The sequence below is a fragment of the Pan paniscus genome, chromosome X (genome assembly GCF_029289425.2).
Source record: "Pan paniscus chromosome X, NHGRI_mPanPan1-v2.0_pri, whole genome shotgun sequence".
Taxonomy (NCBI): domain Eukaryota; kingdom Metazoa; phylum Chordata; class Mammalia; order Primates; family Hominidae; genus Pan; species Pan paniscus.
Genome location: NC_073272.2, coordinates 32,511,617 through 32,531,106, shown reverse-complemented (window position 1 = coordinate 32,531,106; position 19,490 = coordinate 32,511,617). Strand labels below are relative to the sequence as shown.

General features: G+C 36.4%; 1 protein-coding gene across 8 annotated transcripts in view; it reads right to left on the bottom strand.

The window, feature by feature from the left end:
- Nucleotides 1-2,501: 2,501 nt before the first annotated feature.
- GK (glycerol kinase) overlaps nt 2,502-19,490 on the bottom strand; it is a 77,067-nt gene continuing 60,078 nt past the window's right edge. For 4 of the 8 annotated variants that reach the window (XM_034949424.1, XM_034949427.1, XM_034949429.2 and 1 more), the window contains 8 exons: nt 14,485-14,563; nt 13,586-13,682; nt 13,006-13,090; nt 12,361-12,481; nt 12,107-12,250; nt 8,925-9,005; nt 5,554-5,640; nt 2,502-4,373 (listed from right to left, as the gene is read on the bottom strand). In XM_034949424.1, coding sequence (XP_034805315.1) covers nt 4,363-4,373; nt 5,554-5,640; nt 8,925-9,005; nt 12,107-12,250; nt 12,361-12,481; nt 13,006-13,090; nt 13,586-13,682; nt 14,485-14,563 — 705 coding nt within the window. In that variant the 3' untranslated portion in view covers nt 2,502-4,362. The remainder of the gene's footprint in view (nt 4,374-5,553; nt 5,641-8,924; nt 9,006-12,106; nt 12,251-12,360; nt 12,482-13,005; nt 13,091-13,585; nt 13,683-14,484; nt 14,564-19,490) is intronic. The other 4 variants (XM_034949428.1, XM_057301057.1, XM_057301058.1 and 1 more) reach the window with 1 other exon arrangement.

Genomic DNA, 19,490 nt, shown 5'->3' with positions numbered 1-19,490 from the left:
AATGTAGAGGATAGAATAAAGACATGTGTACCCACCGCTAAGCAGTGCCAAATCTTAAGGTATTGCTACATTTGTTTTAACTCTTAATTTTTTTAGAAACACAACTTTCCAGGTTTCAGCAAAGTCCCTTTCCCTGACCCCATCCTCCTCTTTCAGAGGTAACCACCACTAAACTTGGTATTTATCATCTCTATGCCTATCATATACTTTCAGTTCACTTGTGTCTACATACATGACAGCCCTGACTATTTTGCATGTTGAAATTTTTATATAGTTTATGAACACTCAAGTTCTATGAAATATTCCCTTAAAGTCTGGGGAAAAATCAAAATAACCACAGGGATCATTTTAGGACTATGGGTGACTTTCTTCTTTCTAATCTCTTTTTCCCATTTTTATAAGAGCAGTAATATTCTCATTTCCAAGCAGTTTTATCAAAGAAATAAAGTGGACAGACTGAGCACGGCAGCTCACGCCTGTCATCTCAGCACTTTGGAAGGACAAGGTGGGGGACGGGAGGCGGATCACAAGGTCAGGAGTTCAAGAACCACCTGGCCAACATGGTGAGACCCCCGTCTCTACTAAAAATACAAAAATTAGCTGGGTGTGGTGGCGTACACCTGTAGTCTCAGCTACTCGGGAGGCTGAGGCAGGAGAATTGCTTGAACCTGGGAGGTGGAGGTTGCAGTGAGCCCAGATCACGCTACTGCACTCCAGCCTGGGCAAGAATGGGACTCCATTTCAAAAAAAAAAATATATATATATATATATATATACACACACACACACACACACATATACATACACACACACACACACATATATGTATAGTGAAATTTTTTCCCACCCCTTTCTCCCAAATGCCTAATTATCAACCCTTTCTGTCCCAGTGGATAAGCACTATTAACAGCTTTTCTGTCCTTCCAGCATAGGCAAACATTCTAGTTTCTCTCTGTCTCTCTCTCTCTCTAATAGAAGGGTAGCACACTTACATGCTACTCCGCACCTTGCTTTTTCACTTATCCCAAATACCATATCTTTCTAGACAGTGTCCTCATTCTTTTCTAAAGCTACACATTTTCATTGTATGGCTGTACCAGAATTTATTTAACAAGTTTCTCTTTGTTGGATATTGTGGTGATTACTTAAATGATTTCATATTTATGAAATCCACTTGTAAACTAGTCATACAATAATAAGAAACCTATGAGATAGATATTGTCAAGTTCAATAATAAAGAATAAAAGAAACTAAATTTTAATACTAAACAGGAAAATTGAAAGAGGCCTGAAGCTGCTTTTTAAAATAAAATATTGTCATCCTCTCAACTGTTATGCTGTCAGGTAGAACTAGTTATTTGAAATAGAATGAAAACTGGCAATTAAAGATATTGGCCTAGTTGAGAAACTTGTTTTTAACCTAACTTCTCCTTCTCAGAATATTTATCTTTATGGTCCTCAAATTTAATTTAATGGGTCATTTTCATTAAATTTGATGACAGGGAAATCTCAGGAAATACCCGTGAGAGTTTTTTTTGTCTACGATATTTGGCACAGGTTATATTTAATTATAAGGCCAGAATTAAGATATGTACCTATAAAGTATACACAAAGTAGAAATCAGATTGATTTACAAATTCACTCAGTTTTCTACTAATTTGTTTATTGTGTGAACTTATTATTAAAGTTGTTAGGTTGCAAAAGCAAAGGATCAAGGAAACTTCATTATTTAAATATTACTAGATAAAACAAGCTATTAAAGAGTTATAGTTAAAAAAATTTTTGTACTTCTATCTACTATGTTGTAAACACTACAGATTAAATACTACCTACTCCACTGTCAATGCCATTAGCTTCTGTGCTATCACAGCTTTCATTTGTTGGTTTCTCCAAAAACTTTCTTTCTTCACTCCCACATGATACCAGATACCCAAAAGATATCCCAAAGAATTGGGCTTTGGGCACTTCAAAAGAAACATACTAAAAATTCTAAGATATCATTACAGAAGCAGAGATGCATTACTTATTTTACTGATTAGTTGGAGAACAAAGGATTGAGGTGTTGCCTATCAGGTTGAGAGAACAATGGTGGTCAAGGTTAGCCATGCAAGGCCCTGTTGATAATGGCTGCTGACCTTACCAACGTTATTTTTTGCAAATGCTGAGATGGGACAGTGTAGTTTCTTCTAATAGAATGATTAAAGTGTTCATCATTACAGAAATTACTTCTTTGGCTGTTGGTTAACTCTTCAGAGTGTGCCCTATCAAGCGCTAACAGCCAAGTTTCACATGTCCTGAAACATTTTTTTTTTTTTAGTAGAGATAGGGTTTCTCCATGTCGGTTAGGCTAGTCCCGAACTCCTGACCTCAGGTGATCTGCCCACCTCGGCCTCCCAAAGTGCTGGGATTACAGGCGTCAGCCACCGTGCCCGGCCTCTGAAACATCTTTCTTAATTTAACTTTCAACTAAGTTCTAGTCTGTAAATGAGAAATGCAAGTAAGAACAAGGGGTCAATTTATTTTAAGTAAATTTGTCATTAAATATCAATGTGTACAATTTCAAACATTTATAAATCTTCCAATTTATAGAAAAATTAATGTAATCTTAAAATTATTTGAACAGTGGCTTTCACAATTATTTACAATGAACTCAACCTACTTTTGTAGAAACATTTATGTTTAAAAGTACCCCTGCCACAAAGTGATCATTTCACAGTACCTTTCTATAATATTTATGTCACTTAAGTGGTGGCTGCATCAATAAAACCTAGCAGATTCAATAAATTAGAAACAGCACAATCAGAACAGTCAATAAAGCTACCATTGATTCCAAACAAAACAGAACCTTTTATAGTAAGATATAAATGTTTTCCCATTCAGCACTCATTGAAAAAAATAATTAGGAGGCAATCTTTTCTTCACTGTTTACTACAAAACAAAGTAATTTTAAGATATTTTTAAAAATTGACGTTAAGAAGCAGGATTAGGTAACTTCTTATAATATGTGACATTAAATATTTTGAGAAATTCTTGGTTTCATTGGAAGGTATTTGTAATGATAAACCTTCTTTCAGTTATAATAAGATACTAAGCAGAGGTAATTCTGTCATCCCAGATAGCAATTTCTTATTAACAATTGATAACATTTGAACTGAAAGAGATTCTTGGCTTTATTTCTATATTTTTTTCTACTTAGGTATTTAACTTTTTTGACATCCTCTTATCCCCTCAATAGGATCCAAAATATGTCTAAAATTAATTCAAAAGAAAAATAACTATTTGAATTATTGCTTGTGTTTGAAAACAATATTTACTGTAGTATTCCACAGTTTCTTCTTTTTTTAAGCTAAGACAATTAAATAAAAATGTAAGGGATAAGAAATATAGTTGAAGTCACAATAAAGTGTATTTTCTTTTATTGACATAAAACATAAATTTTAAATGTTGGCTTGTTAAGAAAAAAATTCTCCTGGTAAATATTATGCATAACCGTTGCCCAAAAATGTATACAGCTGTTTTCCAACATATTTATATACACAGTGGTTCACTTAAGACCAGCCCTGTTAGAACCTTCTGAATATAATGTGCTCTTAATTTATAAATGGGCTACCCTCAGTGTATAAAATATATAGGCATGTATGTTATACATACAAAGTAAAAAATATAAAAAGGAAAGATGGAAGAAAAAAGAAAGTATCCTTTCCTATAAGATCCAGACAGAAAGTCATTATAATTAGTGGGACCATGGAAAACATCTGAAGGATTTCAGTTTTGGCAAATAACTTTTCAGAAAAATATCCAAGCTGTGAGAACACTAAATGTCTATTTTAATAATTTAGTAGAGGTTTCTATTCAAACATTCAGTGAAGATGTTGCTGTCTTCAACTATGTAGAAAAGAAGACTTTTAGGGTGTCTGTTAAAAGCAAAGAGCTGCTGATTTTTAACAGGTTAGTAATAACCTTTTAATCAAGTATATGTCATGCAGAGACTCAAATCCTGGTCCAATAGTGTTTGAGTATGTTCGATGGAAGATTCCAATGGTAAGGATCCGAATTCTTCCTACATCTTAGAGGGAATGGAGCAGGATGTTATGGCAATGGAGGGGGTCAGCCCCAAAGGTAGCTGGCCCAACCTTAACTGTGGATGTTTAAAAAAAAAAAAACCACCAAATATTTCTATAGCATTCTTTTTGCTGCATTTTCTTTATTTTAAGCCACAGGTCTACTTGGAGGGTCATGCAGCAAGTGGCTTATAAATAAAATCAAAGTCTATGAATAGTGTCATTGCATTAAGAGACAGAATTGCTGGGTTCTTTCATTATGTAAAAAGCTCACATCTTGGGAATCCATGAGTTGGTAGGTTTTATGGAATACCTGAAATGGGGAACAAAAACCATATATGTCAATAATACATGCATACAATTCAGGAGTTAAAGCAATGAAGATGATTCAATCATTTATTAAGCTAGAAAGTCCATATGATTTCTAAATCATGCCTCACAATTAAAATGCAACAAACAGGGCCAATTCCAAAATTAACAAATATTGCCACTGTTGCTAATCGTTTACCAAGGCAAACAATTTCCAGCCCTCTCAAATTGCAGTGTATGTCACCGAAGAGATAACCTACATATAGTGACCACATGCATTTTAGAAGTCTAAGACTCTAGACACATAGCCCATCTTTTAGCTTAGAGAGATGCAACCTGTCTCAATTTTCATAGAAACAAGGCCTTTTCATGAAACCCTAATCATGAAATTTTTTTTTAAAGTTTCACTTTCATGGGAACATACAGAATAAGAAGCATCATTTCCATTTAAGCCAGTAATTTTAAGAAAAATTGAGCTATCACCAGGAGCAGCTTCCACAAATGGCTATTATAAATTAATAAGATTATGCAATATATTCCATAACATGCTGAGCCATTTTACTTTTATTAAAAAAAGATTATTCAGTATAAATTAATGTGGAAAAATAATTGTTTTCATTTCAACCCCTTCATTTAAGGAATCATTTTTAAAACTTCAGTTCATAAAAGATATTCTTTTAACTAAAATAAGAGTAACTATAAATCTTCCCTGGTTTTAGGGTTTTACAGGAACTCTGTGGACATGCTCTGGCTGAAACTCTTGCCAGAATTGAAAAGTTAAGACTTGCTTAGCAAATTTTCAGGATTATGAAAAATAATTTATATACATTTGAAAGACAATTTAATTAATGTCAAAAGTATACTTTAACTTTCAGCAGTCAGTCTGAAAGTCCTTTCATTTAAATATTAGTATTTTCACTTTTGCTTATTGCTGCAGCTGACAGCAGAATGTAGTCCCTCTTAAAGAAGTCATCACATTAAAAATTTAAAAAGGGTAAGCAGAGTCACAGTTCTTACTTCTAACTGCCCCCAAAGATTAATTGGTCTAACTAATTAGACCTTTAATTGATTTTCCAGCTTCCTAGACACAGAAAGAATGAAAAACACTGAAAAATTTCTGCTAAGTTATACACGAAAACATTAAAGCTAACTAATAGAGTTGTCTAATTTAAAGAGTAACTAACCTGAGATGTACCTTGCTCCGATTAACATTACCATGCTACTCACTATAAAAAAGCCCAAGGGCAGACTACAGAAGATACTAGGGTCACCTGTGGTCATCCAAGCAGAAGAGAATTCCAGTCAAGCAAACCAAAAGAGAGACACATAATTACAATATTTGTGTTAAGAATCACAAGATAGCAAAACAAAATAAGCTATAAAAATAGTATATTCATAAAAGCTAGCAAAGAGTTATTACTTCAAATCAAAAATATAATCAATATTGAAGGTTTATGACAGTTAACAAACAATACAGATAGCATGCCACACAGCCAAGAACATAATACATATAGACTAACATTAGCCTTCCACTGGCAAAGCCAGAGTGAGCCTATGGATAACTTTTTGGGAGGCTGTTAATTTTAGCTTTCTTGATTCTTCCCCCAAATATATTAAATGATCTATTTAATTCCACCTAAGTTCAAATTATAGTTCTCTTTTGGCTATGAGAGAAGAGTTATATTAGTGTCCTAAGATGAATTTAAAACCCTATGTTTGCTAAAATATTAGTTCAGTTTTATTTTTTTAATAGAATTTGGTGCGTAACAAAATGCACCTGACAATACATTTTAAACACATATGAAAAGTATGTTAAAAATTGTTTACAAAGCATTCAAATATAGTCACAAACAAGAAAATAATTATGATTGCTTCAAAATTGGCAAATTGCTTTGAAACTTAAGCAAGCCTCATATTCTTCCCATAGGTTAAGATACAGGTAGCAATTCTAATATCCTCTCAAGTTTATTAAAATAGGATTCTATCTATATTGCTATTATCATATAACTTATATAGTTATATAGCTTAGATTGCTTAAAGGAATACAACTAGCATTTTATTACTATTCCAAGTTTATTATACAGCTTAGAGACCCCCAAAATATTAAATATTAGAGTGTTTTTCATAAATCTATTCAAAAAACATTTTCAGGCCGGGCGCAGTGGCTCACGCCTGTAATCCCAGCACTTTGGGAGGCCGAGGTGGGCGGATCACCTGAGGTTGGGAGTTCGAGACCAGCCTGACCAACACGGAGAAACCCCATCTCTACTAAAAATACAAAATTAGCCGGGCGTGGTGGCGCATGCCTGTAATCCCAGCTACTCGGGAGGCTGAGGCAGGAGAATTGCTTGAACCCGGGAGGTGGAGGTTGCGGTGAGCAGAGATCGTGCCATTGCACTCCAGCCTGGGCAACAAGAGCGAAACTCCATCTCAAAAAAAAAAAAAAAAAAATCAAACTGGCTTAAATCCACTGCAGCCTAACTGAAACAAAAACAAAGTTCTTTAAAATATAAAACTCTCAAAAGATCAAATTACTTTTATCATTAATGCTGATAGCAGAAATTGGAGCAATGATATCATTTTTTTGTTTGTTTTATCAACTTTTTCTTAGTATTTTAAATTCATTGATAGTAAAGTACACTAACAAGGGAAAAATGATCAGTTGATTTTGTGGGAATTTTGCAGTTAAAATTACATCCTCAACCGCTAGTGAGGAGAACTGTGTATCTGTGTGTAAGGCATGGGGTTGGAGGGAGGGAGACAGGAGGATTAAAATGCCATTTTAAGGCCAGGCGCGGTGGCTCACGTCTGTAATCCCAGCACTTTGGGAGGCTGAGGCGGGTGGATCATGAGGTCAGGAGTTCAAGACCAGCCTGGCCAAGATGGTGAAACCCCCGTCTCTACTAAAAATACAAAAAAATCAGCCAGGCACGGTGGCAGGCACCTGTAATCCCAGCTACTCAGGAGGCTGAGGCAGGAGAATCGCTTGAACTCGGAGGGCAGAGGTTGCAGTGAGCACAGATCCCACCACTGCACTCCAGCCTGGGCAACAGAGTGAGACTCCATCTCAAAAAACAAAAAACAAAACAAAATGCCATTTTAAACATGCCATTTAAAGTGCCATTTTAAAACATCCAGCTAGTTAAAGAAATAATGTAACTCAATTTCCTATAAGCAATAATTAAGGGCAACTAGAAAAGAAGTCAAGGCTTACGTATGTTATATCTCACACAGCAACTAGCACTGTGCTAGAAAAGTACTTATGATTGAGAAGTTTAGTTGTAAAGGGTCTCTCAAAATTACAGTCTTAGCAAGAAAAACATTGCCACCATCTTGGAAAATGAAGCTGAGTCTCACAACAAAAGATATTAAGCTTATTTAGGAGAAAAACAAAAGCTTCAAATAGGAACATCTGGGACTGAAAATACAGACCACAGTTATCTGTGGCAGTAGATAGTTCTGGAAGCTTCTCCTAAAAAACAGATACATTAACTTTGGGGTTGGAAGGCAGGTATTATTTCATTTGTCAACTCTTCCCCATTAAAGTATATGCTCAAGCCAGGTGCAGTGGCTCACACCTGTAATCCTGGCACTTTGTGAAGCCAAGGCGGGCGGATCACTTGAGGTCAGGAGTTCCAGACCAGCCTGGCCAACATGGTGAAACCCCGTCTCTCCTAAAAATACAAAAAAATTAGCTGGGCATGGTGGTGGGTGCCTGTAATCCCAGCTACTTGGGAGGCTGAGGCACGAAAATCATTTAAACCCAGGAGGCGGAGGTTGCAGTGGGCCAAGATTGTGCCACTGCACTCTAGCCTGGGTGACAGAGCGAGACTCTGTCTCAAAAAAAAAAAAAAGTATATGCTTCAATAAATTATCTGCCATTGTTCCATTCATTATGCTCCACATCTTGCCTTTAGCAAAAAATAATAATACTATGCATCTTAAGGCTGTTTAAATCTAAATGGTTTACTTAAGCTCTTGACCTTCCTAAGTGACTGAAAGGTAGAATAGTCCACTATTTTTTCTGCTAAGAGCACTTCCCAATCTATTTATAAGAGTTCGAATTTACTATGTTTGGTATATTTCTTTCTCTGATTCCAAAGGAATTCCCATTATGTACTTGGAATCAGCCTAGGAAGTAGCAGAATATATTCTGAAATTAATACAGCTTTCAGTTGGTTCAGGTCATAAAGACAGCCCCCCAAAAAGGTAAAGTAAGAGGAGAGGGGAAAAAAATGAAGACTCTAGTTGATTTTTTTTTCATTAAGAAGAAACTAGAAATAATTTTACTCTTGGAAGACTAAGTTGTCAATTGAAGTACCAAGAATAAACTAATAAGGAAAGATATGGCAGGATAAAGTTAAAGTATGTATATCAACCTGATAATTTACATTTTGTGTTTAGAACTTTAAAGTGTTTTCAAAATGTTAGAATCTCTGGACATATGATAATGCTTTTCTTCAGAGCAGCCTGGCTATGTGTAAATGCCTAGATACTTAAATAACTATTTAACATACTAAGAAAATGTGGCAATAATAAACAAAAACATTTTTACCACTTTCTGGAGATTGAGTTGTAACCCAACCCATCGACTTCATCACAGCTTTCTTCCATGTAGAATAACGAATTTCACTTTCTAGAATTAGAAGGTAGAAAAAACACATAACGAAAGGTAGTTTGCTGAGATGTTCTTAGTACCATACTTATGATCACTCAACATTCTTGACAAATTATTGCACACATTAAACTGCAGTAGGGCTTTAGCAGGACTCAGATTTGAAAGCACATGGTTGCTGATGACTGCCAGTGACTGGAAGACATGCTTGCTTGGAAGTTGGAGTGAAACAGGACACAGGGAGGCTGGGTATAGCGGCTCATGCCTGTAATCCCAGCATTTTGGGAGGGTGAGGAGGGAGGATGGCTTGACCTCAGGAGTTTGAGACCAGCTTGAGCAATGTGGTAAAACCCTGCCTGTAGTACCAGCTACCTGGGAGGCTGAAGCAGGAGGATCATTTGAGCCTGGGAGGTGGAGGTTGCAGTGAGCCAAGATCACACCACTGCACTCTAGCCTGGGTGACAGAGCAAGACTCGGTCCCAAAAACAAACAAACAAACAAACAAACAAAAACAGGATAGGGGAAATTCAGCAGGGTAAAGGGAGATTGGCAGACAGACTGCCTGCTATGCAGACTGGGCCACTCACAAACAAGTGGTAATGAATTAGAAAGGGGAATCCCATTTGATCTGTTTTCTCTTCTTTTTGGGGGGAAAGGGTATGAGGAAAAGGGTATGCTGTAATGTGGGAAGACCAGAAGGAGACATTTTTATTTCTTTTTTTTTTTGAGACTGAGTCTCGCTCTGTCGCCCAGGCTGGAGTGCAGTGGTGCCATCTCGGCTCACTGCAAGCTCTGCCTCCCGGGTTCACGCCATTCTCCTGCCTCAGCCTCCCCGGTAGCTGGGACTACAGGCGCCCACCACCACGCCCAGCTAATTTTTTGTATTTCTAGTAGAGATGGGGTTTCACCGTGCTAGCCAGGATGGTCTTGATCTCCTGACCTCGTGATCCGCCTGCCTCGGCCTCCCAAAGTGCTGGGATTACAGGCGTGAGCCACCACGCCCCGCAGGAGACGTTTTTATTTCAGTCACAGGATTTAACAAATACTGATTTCTCATAAGATTTGAATTGCATTCCTCTGGGACAGCCCCACGCCCCCCAACCCCAGCATCTTAAAGCAAGATTTTTTAAAGGTGGAAATCCACAATAGAAAGTCTAAACAAAAATGAGCTTGATGCTGTACACTTCTAAGGGTGCTGAACCCCATGTGGGGCTACCTTTCTCTCAAGCCTCCCAGACTTTCCATAGCACCTGAGGCCTGCAACACCCAGGAGAGAAGGCTCAAGAATCACTCACTTCAGAAAGCTTTCCAGTGCCCCATTTCTATTCCCCCCTCTCTCTTCACACACACCCCAGGATGTCAGCTACCAAATTTTTATGGTTTTGTCTTCTGCTCCCAATATACTCTAATCTTCTGAAGGGCAAAAGAAGATAAGAAGATAAGGCCTTATTCATCTCTATATCCCCACATCAGTACAGTCTCTGGCCTGTGGTTGGCTATAAACAACTGTTTGCTGGCAAAATGTACTATCTATGCCTAGGTGCCCATTCGTTTATGGGGAGGAGTGAGGGCTGGTGAGAGGGAGGACAATAGGGCATGACTGATCAACCCCAGGCTAAGGCCTTCAACACCAGCAAAGATGGCTCTCCTAAGAATGGAGATGGCTCTCTTGGCATAGAACTTCCTTGCTTTAAGAGTGAGATTGGCATTTAGAGGCCATATACCTGCTCTGGACATTATTTGCATATTATAAAGTTGATTTTTTTTTGAAAAGTAGAAAAATTTTTTGAACTTCATATTTTATCCAGTATTGCAAAAGTTAAAAATGACAGAATATCAGATGGTGAAATACATTTCTAAATCAAGGTACATGGTATAATCTGACTATAAAATTACTAGTATTATAATTCATTTTCTTATATGTTAAAAGAATGAATAAAATTGAGAAACACTGGTATATTCTCCCAGAAAACCAAACAAAAATGCATTTGAAAGCTTATTCCCAATACCTCAAAATCCACTTTGATGCTTTTTTTTTCCTTTTGTTTTTTTAGAGACAGGGGTCTCATTATGTTGCCTAGGCTGGACTCAAACTCCTGGGCCCAAGCCAAGAGATCCTCCTGGGTAGCTGGGGCTATAGGCACAAATTACCATTCCCAGCTGATGCTATTTTATGCATAGGTTTCTAAAAAGTTATAAAACCAATTCTAATATATAAAACCTTATTTTTCTACATTTATTTAAATTTAAGAACTGCATCACTACATTTTAGTAAAAGTGCTGATCACAGCTTGTGGCTTAGCTTAGTTAGCACAGTGAATCAGATATCTAATGTTCACTTACTTAAATTGTTGCTGCCTTCATCAGGTTAGTCCTGCTATGCTTAAAAGTTACCAGAGTGTCTCTTAACCCGGCTAATTATGTCCTAAAACTGGGCCACTGGCACCAAAGATGATCTGGTGTAGACATTAGGGATGAGTGGCTGATATATCTTCCTTCTCACTTTAAAAAAGGCTATGGCTGGGCGCAGTGGCTCACGCCTGTAATCCCAGCACTTTGGGAAGCCAAGGCGGACGGATCACGAAGTCAGGAGATCGAGACCATCCTGGCTAACGCGGTGAAATGCTGTCTCTACTAAAAATACAAAAAAAAAAAAAATTAGGCGGGCGTAGTGGTGGGCACCTGTTGTCCCAGCTACTCGGGAGGCTGAGGCGGGAGAACGGCATGAACCCGGGAGGCGGAGCTTGCAGTGAGCCGAGATTGCGCCACTGCACTCCAGCCTGGGCGACAAAGTGAGACTCCGTCTCAAAAAAAAAAAAAAAGCTATTCTAACTAGCTATACCTGACAGTGTGGCAGTATTATTATCCTACACTAAAGGACCATAAACAGTAAAAGCAAATGATTTTTAAAAAGTGATTTTAGAAGTTCTTTTGATAAGCAACGATTTCTCTCATTCACATTTATTCAGTGAAGCCCAATATGCTTGGCAGCCGAATCTGCAATGATAACATTTACTATTTTACTTGGTTCCTTAACTTTTAACTAAACAGAAAAACAAAACTCCCGTGCACTAAGGTCGTTTTCACAGTATATCACTGAACATTTCATTCTTTAAATGTACCCTCAGCATTAATCTGAGGTTCAAACCGCTCCATCGTGACGGCAGACAAATCCTCGGGTTCGAGACTCCATACGCCGACTCCTTCTGCAGCCCCTGCCGCCATAGCAGCACCCAGTGCAGTGGTTTCGGGCATTGAGGGCTTCACTGAGGAGAGAGAGTTCCATCAATGTCTTTGTGGTTACATATGCCCAAAGAATTAGTTATTCCACAAGAAACATTACTCTGGGAGTTTAAAGGAATGAAGACTTACTAACCTACTGGTATATACAGAATGTCTGCTTGTAGCTGCATAAGAATTTTGTTGCTGGTCATTCCTCCATCTACCTGCAAATGACTGAGTGGAATTCCACAGTCTCGATTCATGGCATCCAAAATCTTAAATAAACCAGTGCAATTAATGTTATAAATCTATTTCATAGTAACATCTCTGAAAATGGCAATCCTCCACTCAAAAACTCTCAAGAGCTTCCAAGAGCCTATGGAATAAATTGAGACTTCTTATTCTGGTCTTCTAAGCCCTCTTTGATCTGGTCACAGCCAACCTTTTCTCTCACTACACCTCTGCATTCACCTTGATATTCAGCTAAGCTATACAACTCTATTTTGCACCCTGTTTTTCTGCCTTGATGCCTATGTTTGTGCTGTTTCCTTTGCCTAATGTGTGCCACTCAGCCTCCCCACAACCATAAAATTCCCAGTGCCTGACAGGGAACAGGAACTTAGAAGGTAATGACAGCTGGAAAAAGGGGGAAAACCCTGCTTATATTTAGATTAGTATTTAGGCAGCCTTAATATTTGATTAACTACATTTTCAGTACTGAATAAATCTCGGGTGTTAACATGTAACTTAAGAGTGATAAAGTGAACTAAGTACAAGAAAACAGGCCCATATTTGTTACCTCTCGAGTTTGGAAACAAACAGCTTCTAATGCAGCAAAAGCAATATGGCATTTATTGGTGAACTGAGTGAGTCCACAGATTATCCTAAAAATACGCACAAAGATTTTCAGATTAGAATGATATAAACCAATCAATTTGAAATATCTCAAATATGAAAAGGTCAAATTTGGTAGACAGAAATGTCCAGGAAGAGAAAATTGGACATAATCATTAAGTAACTCAGAAAGTCCTTATATTTCACAATTCTGCATTCATGTATGAAAAAATTCATGACACATTTGAAAAGATGATGGCATCATAAAACTGAATCAGTATTCATTATGATGATGTCCCTTCACTATACAACTTACAGACATCATGAAGATAAAAGATAACATGAATACGGATATGGCAGGGGTTATTGTCAGCTGATTCATAACTTCTTGGAGCTTAAAGTTTCTGAAATTATATTCTCCAAAAAGAAAAGGTTTTCTCAACACATTATAATTATTTGAAAATAGATAAGAAACTAATAAGTTATTAACGACTTTGGTAAATAAATCAAGATCCCCAAAAGCACTCCATATTTTCAATACTTACCCTCTTGCGCTGGGCTCCCAATAAGGTGCATATAACCCCGAAAATGCTGGGACGAAGTAGCAGCCATAAGAGGTACCTACTTCTTTAGCAAGTTTTTCTAACATTAAAAACAAAACAAAACAAAAATCACACAAATATTGTGTATTATTATATAAGCATACCTATTTTAAAAATTAGAAAAATTAGGACAGGGGTTTTGGTTTCCAATTCATTGGTAGAGCAAAATGTTGCTAACTACAGTAGTATGCTAGGATCAACAGAAATGAGTTTCTCTCACATTAAATACCCCCCACTAAAATGTAGCCTAGCTCAAGAAATCAAGGAACCAGATTCATTTATTTAAGGTATTTTAGCTCATTTCCACTATTTTTAAGGTTGCTGACTAGGAGATGAAAAAGTGGCCTCTAGTGTGTCCCTAATCAGAAATGTATTTCTGATTGTCTCACCTTCAGGCAAAGTTAAGCAAGTGGATGAAAGAGTGAGTAGGTAAGTTCAAACTAATTATCTATAGACTGAAAACAGCCGTATTAATACTTAAATTATAGGTACCAGAGTTTTAATGCTCACTCTAATCTAAGAGTTAAAGCTCTTTCTCATCAGATAAATTTAACTCAACTTCTCTATCTGCAGGTTCTGGCAATCTCCAGTGTTCAATTTTACACTTGGGTAATTTTTATGCCCTACATTGCCAGTTTATTAACAACCACCACTAATTATGTCAATTCCTTGTTTTATAAATCTTCACAAGATAGTCTTTTGCATAAGTCAAACTCATAATAGGGATCCATATAATTTATGGATCACATTTGGGGCAAAGCATAAGTATTTACTTTGCAGAGATAAAATACTGAAATGTGTCATTTTTCAGATTTTCTAACCTTTTGTTAGAACACACTCACCAATTTCTTCTGAGGTCTTTATAATTCCAAGATTGTCTCTTAGCCAGCGAATAACAGCACCAGCTATAGCTACAGAACCCTAAAGAAAAAAAGGAATTCAAGACAGAATATATTTTATCACTATCCAAGGTTTTTATTGAGCATATTCTGTGTATGACACAATCAGATGGACAGAATTCAGTTTCCATTTTGAGACTCCGACAAATATGATAAACTAGGTCTTCTAATACAAACATAGTTTTATCTAAGTCACTAATAAAAGTTTTTCACGGGATGAGGAAAAGAAGTGAGCTTTCCAGCACACCCTTGGATTTGTCCCCATAGGTGGACATTGATCTTTGATCAGTTTGCTTCTTGAACAATTTTCTGTCTGTTGCTAAGCTACTGAGGTATGTTATCACTTAGAAATATATTGCCATATTGTTCATAAAATTATTGGGAGAGGCCACGTTAAAAGTTTTTTCAAGTCTGTTTCCCATATCTAACAGTATAGTCAATCAAGAAAACAAAAAGCAAAGAAGCTAGCTAGTAAGTAATTTTTCTTTAAAACAAAATCACCTAGAGCTGTGGCAATAACAATAAAAACATATTTCAGAGTTGGATAAACTGGCTTTGAGTCCCAGTTCTAGTACTTAATTGCTGTGTAATCTTAGTAACTAATCTAAGTAACTTAGTAAGTTAATCTTAGCAAGTTCATCTAAGTAACTTGCCTAAGTTACTTAGGCTTTCTGAGCCTCCATTTCTTCACCTATAAAATGATGACTATGACAACACTTACCTAAACAAATTACTGTGAGGCTCAATATGAGAATATATGTGAAGGTTCTTACTAAATGTAAATATTGACTTCATTAATTTCTTTAATGTTAAAAAAGTATCAGCCAAATATCACTGACTGATGAATAGATAAAACGCAGTATGTCTACACAATGGAGTATTATTGGACTATGAAAAGGAATGATGTCTTAATACATGCTACAACATGGATGAGCATTGAAAACATTATGCAAAGTGAAAGAAGCCAGGCACAGAAGACGATATATTGTACGATCCCATTCATATGAAATGTCCAGAACAGACAAATCCATAGAGACAGAAAGTAGATTAGTGGTTGCCTGGGCTGGGGGATAGGGGGTGGTTATGGGGTTTCTTTTTGGGGTGGTGACAATGTTCTAAAGTTAGATTGTGGCGATGGTTGTAAAAATCTGTAAATATAGTATTACTATAAACCATTGAACTGTATATTTGAAAAGGGTAAATTGTGTGGAATATGAACTATATCTCAATAAAGCTATTATAAAAAGATCCTGAAGGCAAAAAAAAAAAAAGAAGTATCAGCACAAACCATTAGGAATACCAAGAAATTTTTTTTAGCTCTGATAGTTCATTCATATAGATTATTAATGTAAATTACTTCCACAGAGTCACTCCAAACCAAACGTCAGGTAATATTAAATGTAGGGACCTGTCCCCAGTTCTATTAACTGAATTACAAATGGTCATGCCTTCTTGTTGTCAGTTGTCAAAATGTAAGTAAACTAGAGAATGAATATGCTGGTATATTCCATCATTCATAGCTTCTATGAGAAGTTACTATGTTACTGCAAAGCTACAGAATGCCACAATTGTTCTGTTTATACATTTTTATATATGTAGACATACATACAGTACTCTGTATCACTACATATATAAAATGGCTTTTTAACCACAGGAAGTATTTGAGGAACAGATCTGGCATAGCTGTGCAAATATGACAAGGCTTTAAAAATGGGACAAAAACAATTCAACAAATACCTTACAAGGGACTCTAACACAGCTCATTCCCTGCCTAAAATAAGTTGTTGTATTAAGTTTGACACATTTACATATTTAGGTACTTAGTGGGATCATTCAAGAGAACTAAGTAAAATTTTGGTTTAAAGAGATTTAAGAACTTTACTCTCAAATTTCCTTTGGAAACAGACAATTCAGAGATAGCAGCTGCCAAATACTAGTAAATATGTAAGAGTTTCTAGACCAGTGCTGTCCAATAGAAATATAAAGTGAGTCACATATGTAATTTATATTTTTGTCACATTAAAAAGGTAAAAGGAAGGTAAAATGAATATTTTATTTAACCCAATGTATTAAAAAAAAGTCAACATAAAATCAATATTAAATTATTGAGATTTTTTTTGGTACTATCTTTGAAATCTGGTATATACTTTACACTTACAGCACATCTCAATTCAGACTAGCCACATTTCCAGTGCTCAATAGATGCATGTGGCCATGGCTGCCATGGGCAGTATAATTCTAGACCTAATTGAAAAAGAAAAACAAAAACAGGTGTCCCTCCTCCTTATACTCTCAAAGACACTGTCCTTAAATAGCATCTAACCAAGAAATGCATACATAATTGTTTTAGGCAAGTACAGTTAAACTGCGAATTTTTAGAAGCCACTGTGCTAGGAGTCTAGTAAAGTGATTTTGTGGCACAGCTGGTGGGACTTTATACTCTAGGAAACCACATGCTGATATACTTCATTTCCATTGAAAAAGATAGGATGTTACATGCTTACACCATATTTTTAAGAGAAAGCAATATGATTTTAGCAAAAGGAAAATCAAGGTTTTGATTAGAGGTAATTAGTTGAGAATCAGAGTGTTATTTAGATTAAAACAAAAGAAAAAAAATACATAGTCACTGTTAAGGCTCCAGGAGATAACTGTTTTAAGTTCTGTCATCAGGAATATACAGAAGTGTTTTGTTGTGATTGAAAAACTAGATTCAATATAACACAATAAAAGGTAGATAAAAACACTTATCTGAAAAAAGTAAATAATTTTGCTGTCAGGATATAATACATGGTATGATATAGCTTTTAAAGAAATAAAAATGAGAGACATCTCTAATTCACAAAAGACATGTGGTCTTCTGAATTCAGAGGCAGGAAATAAAATGGAAGATGGTAATAATGTTTCAAAGCTGGACAGGAAAAGAGTATAGCAGCCAAAACCTAAAATGATAAAAGAAGGTGACTGTCTACTTGTTACCAGTTAAGTTACCATAAATTACACCCTAAGTATAAAGATCCAATACTTTAGTATATCATCTACAAATTTGAATCAGCCCTTGTTCTAGGTTATGATTCCCTGGAAAAGATGCATGCAAGCTTAATAGTTGTACACTAAGGGAGATGCAATGAAAGTGAGAGGGTGTAAAGAATAATAAATTAAATTATAACAGGGCAAGAGGAATAAATTATTTTAAAACTAGACAGGTAGCCTGGAAAGTGAAAGGCTAATAAACAGGCTATAGGAAGATTGAATTAAAAATAATCAAGTAGATCTGATGTAATGTCATAGCAGGCAAATACATTTTTCTTCAAAAGCTCCTTGACATGAATGCCACTGCCACAAACAGTATAAAAATAAAGCAGGATATTTCAGGATGCAGTAGAATTGTAGCTTACAAGGCAATTAGGGTGAAAATTGGTGAGTATGGAGAAAAATCAGGTAAAGTAAAGATTACCCTAAATTGCTTACAATCATTCATCAGGCATAGCAAACACAGTTTTGTGTATACTACAGTGCTATGTATCTGTACGTATATGATTTATAATGTAGTTAATTTGTATATATTAGATTACAAATGCAGTGTCTAACTCTATAGCATTTTTAATTGCATAGAGAAAGGGAAGAGTTGAATTGGAGCAACATTATTTTTGAAATGTAACAGATTTCATTAATACTTCAGTAACAAGTTGGGGAACTAAAATTAAAAGCATTTATTGCTCAGAAAGTATACTTTTCAAGAAAGAACATTATAAAAGTTCATAAACAATGTTTATATGCTTGTGGCAGATAGACTTTTAATTAAGGTGGCTCCCATGATCCCTGCCTCCTGATGTGCATACCCTTGCATAATCCTCGCCTCTTGAGTGTGGTGGTATCTGTGACTTTCTTCTACCCAACAGTACATGTCAAAAGTGATGGGATATGTGTGGTGATGTGTACGTGCTTCCATTACATGATTTACTGTGCCTGTCTTGCTGGAGATATTCCCTCCCTTCCTGACTTTAAGGAAGCAGAGGACCACTGGGGGTCCCTCAGGTAGCAGGGAACTGCAGGTAGCCCTAGGAGCTGAGGGTGGCCTCCATCTGACAGGTAGCAAGAAACTGAAGTCCTCAGTTCCACAACCACAAGGAACTGAATTTTGCCAATAACCTGAATGAACCTGGAAGCAGATTAAACCTCAGATGACAGCAGAGCCTCAGTCAACATCTTGACTGCAGCCCTGTGAGACTCTAAGCAGGGTACCCAGCTAAGCTGTGCCTGGATTCTGAACCCATGGGAACTGAGAAACAATAAATGTGTTGTTTTAAGCCACTTAAGTTTGTGGTAATCTTGTTACACAGCAATAGATAATCTATTACATAGGTTTATACCTAAAATAGGGATTTAGCTCAAGAAGGATGAAAAACTCTAAAAAGGAAATCTTAACGCTATAATCGTTAAACCATAACAAAGAAAAGATAGGGGAAGAGATATTTAAAGAAACCAGTGAGGCAATATAGGGAACCCTCTTTGAAGCTCATATTTAAAAAGAAAAAAATGGCCTAACATAGGATTCGGTATTTGAACAATATTTAATGGGTATGTATTATCTGCCAGCCTGCTGGGACAGAGTGGTAAACAAGATAGACAAGTACCCTGGCCTCAGGAAATCTATATTCTAGTGACAAAACACGGAACATGGAAGTCTCAAGTCATAAGTAAGCTCAGGTTCATATTCATATTAAAAGTTCCCAAAAGGATTTTTGTTTTGTGAAACAGTATTTGGAAAAAGAAGAGGAACAAGGATGCCAGAGGGAAGGCAGAACCACTCAATGGCTCTATTTTGCTCCAGTCTCTTCCACTACTGAGAAATATTTTCCAACTAGAAAGGGTGGGACAAATTTAACCAGTTTAATATGAGTTTAATGTCACAGAACAACTTAAGGATCATGAACACCTATTTCTTT